At 63.8% G+C, this 6,077-nt stretch overlaps 1 protein-coding gene across 5 annotated transcripts in view; it reads left to right on the forward strand.

The window, feature by feature from the left end:
- Nucleotides 1-1,417, forward strand: part of SPTB (spectrin beta, erythrocytic) — a 113,572-nt gene extending 112,155 nt beyond the window's left edge. For all 5 annotated transcript variants that reach the window (XM_074998146.1, XM_074998142.1, XM_074998145.1 and 2 more), the window contains one exon: nt 361-1,417. In XM_074998146.1, the coding sequence (XP_074854247.1) occupies nt 361-528 (168 nt within the window). In that variant the 3' untranslated portion in view covers nt 529-1,417. The remainder of the gene's footprint in view (nt 1-360) is intronic.
- Nucleotides 1,418-6,077: the final 4,660 nt, after the last annotated feature.

A 6,077-nucleotide genomic window follows, 5' to 3' on the forward strand; every position in this document is an offset into this window, starting at 1 on the left:
TGGGACATCACCAGCCCTGCGTGAGAGCCCCAAAGGTTGTGAGGCGCCCGACTCCCACTGCTTTCGAATGAGAGGTTCAAAGCAGCCCCTGGGCAGGAGCGGGCCCGATCCCTATAAAACAGAACGGCAGCTGGGCTGCTGCGCCCGTGGGTGCCCTAGGAAACTCCAGCCTCTGCTGGGGGTCCAGTGACGGCTGCTGCCTCACTCACTGCTGGGAGGAGGGAACGCTGGGGAGCAGGGCTAGATCCAGGGTGGCGCCTGCCCCCCTAAGGCGGGGGAAGGGAGGCTGGAGGCTCCTGGGCTGCTGTCCCTTGGTGCTGAGCGAGGGACACTCTCTCTTTCTCTCTCTCTCTCTGACAGGAGGAGCTGCAGACCTGGCTGCAGGGCCTCAGCACCGCAATAGCAGAAGCCCAAAGCATTAAAGCCAAGACTCTGACCCTGCCTCTGCCCTCCAGCGCCGCCCCGGACGTCAGTCTGACCAAGAAAGACAAAGAGAAAAGATTCAGCTTCTTCCCCAGAAAGAAATAACCCGCTGCGGGGGGGGCCGAGGGCAGCCTGCTCCATGGCCTGAGAACGGGCTGAGGGGACGCACAGGGCCCAGCCAGCACCGCCCCCCGCAATGCACCTCCAGTGGCCCTGCCCCCTGCACCACCCCACACCTGCGATGCCTCCACAGAGGCCAGCACTGGGTGTGCTGGCGTGGGGCCTTCCCCAGCGGGATGCATGGGTGCCTTGATGGCTGGGGAAATCCCCCCGGGGGGGCTGGCAGAGGAGGTGCCAGCGCAGCAGGAGCGTGCGGTGGGGGGGTGGGGGACGTGCTGCCCAGGGCAGGCTGGAGGCAGTCACAACACAGATGCAGCTCTGGGTACCACGGTTGTGGCAGGACTGCCTGCAGCCACTAGGGTGTGGGGCACACTCCCTCGCACATGCACGTGCACACCGCCCTTACACACACCCCCACCCCCAAGCCACTGCTCAGCACACCCTTGGGCCCGTCCGTGCCTGGCAGATGAGACACCTGCAGCCCAGAACAAAGGTGTGCCCTAAATTAGGGAGGAAAAGAATTTTTATACTTTTGCATGTGCATGGGGGGGCACGCGCGCGCGCGCACACACACACACACACACACACAAGCCTGTGCACACGCCTGCATTTGTGTGTGTGAGAGCCATCACAAGTCCGAGCTGCAGACAGGGTTCAACGGGTGTTACGCCGACTGGTGGAACCAAACTGGGGACCTCCGGAACTCAGTGCAGAGCCTCTCCAGCAGGAGCGGGCAGTCATTTTTGATGGGGTGGGAGCACACCAAGAATTACGGTCAGTGGTCCAGGGCTACACCGTCCCATGGTAACAATGGAGGGATGGGGACCTGGGATGCAGCTGGGGTGCAGAAGGGAGCTTGGCGCAAGGGAGTGGCGGTCTGGGGGCGCAAGGGGGGGGGGGCAGGGTCTGGAAGTTTGGGTGAAGTTGGTGGGGGGGGGGGGGCAAATTTGGAGGGGGTGGGGGGGTTGTGACCTGGGAGGAGGCGGTGGTTCGGCCAGGAGGGCGGCACTGGAAGCAGGGTCTAGCCGGGAGACACGTAACTGAGAGGCTCCAGGCCAGCAGGCCCTTAGCCTGGGCCCTGTCCCAACACGCTCAGAGCAGCTGCAGAGGCCAGGTGGCTGCTACGACCCCTACAGCAGGAGCCCAGGGCAGGGTAGATCACATGCTGCCTCTCCTGCAAACGGGCAGCTCCTATTGGCCAGACACCGGCCAATGGGAGCTGCTGGGGTGGGGGACAGCATGAGATGGCCCTCCCTACCAGCACGCCTAGAGCCACACATGGGTGGGGAGGGGGGGGAAACCGGGCAGAGGCTCCTGGGGCTGGAGTACAGTTGGGGGCGGGGGGGGCGAATCCAGCCCATGGGCTGTATTTCACCTGGCCCTGCTGTAAGTGGTTAAGTGCCTCTCTGTGGGGCCCAGAGCCAAACCTCTAGGCGTGTAACTCACCCTGGCTCAGGCCTTGCCTGGCCTCCCCGTTCTTGGCCTGGGTCCTGCTTCCAGCTTGGGCTGAGGTGCCCATTCTGTCCCCTGTGGGCTGGGCCAGACCCCCAAGGCCCTCCCTCAGTGTTCCTGGGGATCCCCCAGTGGGGTGTGGCGGGGGGGGGCCTTCATTGCAGTGCTGTGGGGGCTGAATCCCGCTGGAGAGCCCCCCCCCCGGCAGTGTGGCAGCTGTGTGTGTTTGTGGGGTGGGTGGGGGGGGCGTTCTCCCCAGGTCCCACACAGCAGGTGCCTGTGGGGTGAGGCAGGTGTCCCACGCCGCTGGGTGGGAGCTGACGCTTGCCCCAGTGCAGCTGAGCTCCCAGCAGGGTCCCTCCAGGGGAGCAGCGCTGTTGCCTAAGGCCCAGCTGGGAGGGAAACACCAGCCCGGGTGTAACACCCACCCCCCCACGCCTGCAGGGTGGGGCAGACAGTCCCCGCTAGCAGCACACGGACCCAATACAGGGCAAGGCTGCGTCTGCTCCAGCTGGCCTGGGTTCAATTCCCCTGGGTGGCATCACACCGGTGCTGCCAGGCCCTGCTCCAGGGCACAGCCCCTGTGTGTGGGGGGCTGCCAGCACTAGTGTGCTTCAGGCTGCTCCCTTGGCATGGCCCTGCCCTGAAAGCACTTTGCCTGCAAGACTGGGTGCACAGTGCTTGAGCCAGCCAGGCCAGGCTGACATCTGGGACCACAGGCTGAGGAAAGGGTCTCCCCCATGATCAGAGCCTGGCACACTCCCAGCCAATCCCCTGCACCCCCCCAAGCCTGGCTTAGCAAAGCAGCTGCCATGAGGGGGGCTTCACTTGGGCTCTAGCTGGCAGCAACCGGGGCACAGCCTGGCACAGGAAAGGCCACCCCCTCCCACACCAAATTAAGCCCAAGTTTATTGGGCCTGAAGTAGGGTTCCTGCTAATTCTTTCCTGCTGGGGTGGAATAAATTTTGTGCAGCGCACCAGACTTGCACAGCCGTGCACCACTCACAGACACACACACGCTGCCGACTGGGGGTGCTCTGCTAATTGGCTGGGCAGCACCAGAAGCTCTCCTGGGCAGCCACCCCAGCGTTCGGCTTACAGGGAGCCCTGGTCTGGGCTCCCCCACGAGGCTGCCCACCCATCTCTGGGGCTTGTGCGCCCCAGCAGCAGGCCTAGCGCCTCCCCAAGCCCAGCATTGCCTCTATGGGGGTAAAGTCAAGCAGCAAAGGGAGCCACGTATGCATGGGCCAGAAGCATGGCTGTCCCCTTCTGAGCCACGAGCCCCCTGTGCTGCACAGAGGCCATGAGGGTCAGGGACTGGGGTGGTCTCAGGGGACCCCCCCCCCCCAACCACACACACACAAACCAAAGAGCCCAGCCAGCCCCACAGCAGGGTAGTGGAGGGCCAGCAAATGGAAGGGTTTCCATCGTGGGAGGGGAAGCGTGCTAGATCTCTCTCTCTCACACACACACACACACACACACTCTAAGTGCTGGGCTACATTCACTGGCCTCGCACCCCTTGCACACTCACGCCCACCAGTGAAACGTGGCCCCAGCACCAGGGCAGTGCTTGCGCCTGGTGCTGGGGGGGGGGGGGCAGTGGCCCAGATGTGTGCACAAGCAGGTCACCCAGCCAGCGCTTGTCATGCCCACAGCTGACCCCCGCCGCGTTGGAAAGCGCCCGGAGCCCTGGGGCAGGCGGGCAGGGCAGGGAGCCGGTGCCCTGGGGTGTGCTGTTTCCCAAGCAGTTTTTCTACCGGTCCCAATGGTCTTACTGCCAGCTGCCCCTTGCTGAGCCGTACCCAGTGCCGCCCCCCACCCCCACCGCCCACGGAAGGGCTCTGCCCACTTGTCCCCCACCCCCACCCCAATCACACCCAGGAGTACTGGCTTTGTCCAGAAAGCCTCTCTTTAGCCCAGCGTGAGGCCCTTTGCCTTCTGGCATCTTCCAGAGCCAGCTGGGTCATGCCAGCCCCATCCCTCCGCCGGCTGAATTCAGCCTGGGGGCTGGCAGCTCTCCCAGCACACTGGGGTAAATGGAGGGGGGAGGCTCTGCAGCCCCCGCTGATTGCAGAAGAGGGTGCACGACCAAAGCAGCTCTCCCGGGGCGTGGATGGCTTTGCTCCGGCTGGTGCATCAATTCCCACTGGCTAGACACTGTGGCCGACCCACTCGGTCCCCCCACGTCCTCTAGGCCTAGAAAGAGCTGAACCTCCTGGACGTGCTCCGGCAGCATTTTAATAACCTTTTTCTACTAATGAAATAAATGAGCCAAACCCCTCTCTGGCTGAGGCAGCTGGTTTTGATTTCCCCCAGCTGGCTGCACACAGACAAAGGACCAGGGCCAGGGCCACTGGCTGGAGTCCTGTGGCCCGTCAGGGAGCACCATGCGTGAAGAGAAACATAGGCAAGGCCGGACGAGACCAGCGCCACGGCCTGAGCCTTGGCAAACCGGGCTTCTGGGGGGGAGGTTTGTCACAGCTGGGGGGTTGCAGTCTGCAGAGGAGGTTGGGAGTGGGGAACCTGGTGGCACCAGTGGTGCTAGAGAGGCCAGTTGGCTTCCATGACCAGCTGGGGTAGGAGAAGACCAAATCTGGTGGCTTTGCAGCACCGTCACATCAGGAGAGAGACCAGGGCCAAGTGCCCACCCTGGAGACCAGCCGCTTGGCCCAGCTGTGGGCAGCCAAGGGAGACCCAGGGATCCCTCTCCCTGGAGGTGTTACATATGCAGACACATCTCACAGAGCTGGAGGGGACCTTGGGAGGTCATCGCGTCCAGTCCTCTGCCCTCTTGGCAGGGCCAGGCACCATCCCTGACAGATTTACCCCAAATCCCTGAACGGCCCCCTCAAGGGTTGAGCTCACACCCCTGGGTTAAGCAGGCCCACGCTCGTTTGAGCTCGTTGAGGCCACTGAGCCTCCCCCAGCTGGCCAGGGCCCCGGCAGGGCTGGGCTGGGGTTCACCTCGGCCTGGGAGAAGCGCTCTTAAGGGCCCAGCCAGCCTTCGAGGACCGAGGAGTCACTTCCCTGCTGCGTACTGGAGGCTCCAGCCAAACCTGCTGGGAGGGGCCTTGCCACAGAGCTGGGGGCGGCGGGATGTTGCCCAGGGACCCGTCGAGGTCTGGGGTGTCAGCGCAGTGAGAAAGCAGGTCTGGAGTCATGCAGCAACCACACTGCGATAGATCAGGGTGAGGCTGGGGCTGTACAGAGGCGCGTCAGTGAAAGCAGGGGCAGGAGGCAGGTGGGCAATGGTCTGCAGGGGGTGTGTGGCACAGTACTCTCCTGCAGGTTTTGTACACCACTGGGGGGAGGATTTGCACCAGGGCACATGGGAGGGCTGGGGCATTTGCCCTAGGGCACGTGGCTTTTGCACAGTGCTGTAGCGGGAACGTGGGGCATTTGCACTGGGAAGGTTGGGGCATTTGCACCAGGGCACGTGGCTTTTGCACAGTGCTGTAGCGGGAACGTGGGGCATTTGCACAGGAAAGGCTGGGGCATTTGCACCCGAGCATGTGGCCTTTGCATGGTGCTGTATCATGAGAGTGGGGCATTTGCACCGGGAGGTCATGGTGGCTCCCTTGCAGTGCCATGTCACAGTGGTGGGTTAGGGCTGTATGCGGAGGAGCCGGGGGTGGCTGGGATGTATGGGGGATGTATGGGGCAGGGAGGGCAGAGCTGCAGCAGGGAGGTGTGGGGCAGTGGCTCATGGCTGTAGGGGGAGGGACAGCTAGCGATGTGTTGGCGGGAGGAGTAAGGGGCAGGGAGGGGTTTAGGGGCCGGGCTGGGTAATGCCCCACCTCCCAGCGCCCCCCCAGTATCAGGGGCTGCCTGACAGGATCCGGCTCTTCCCAGTGCTTTTGGGGCAGGTGGGGGGGGCGCACAAGCCAGAGAACAAAGGGGCTGAAGGCCAGGCTGCAGTTCAGACCAAACCAGGCTGCAGTTCTCCCGCGAGGGGACCCCATGAACTGCAAGCTCAGCCCAATGCCCTGCTGCTGGGGGCTGCGGGAGTAGCCTATGGTGGGGCTGCAGCCCTGATCCCCTCCCGACCTGCTGCAGCTGCCTCTGCCAATCGCCGTTCG

The sequence above is a fragment of the Carettochelys insculpta genome, chromosome 6 (genome assembly GCF_033958435.1).
Source record: "Carettochelys insculpta isolate YL-2023 chromosome 6, ASM3395843v1, whole genome shotgun sequence".
Classification (NCBI taxonomy): Eukaryota; Metazoa; Chordata; order Testudines; family Carettochelyidae; genus Carettochelys; species Carettochelys insculpta.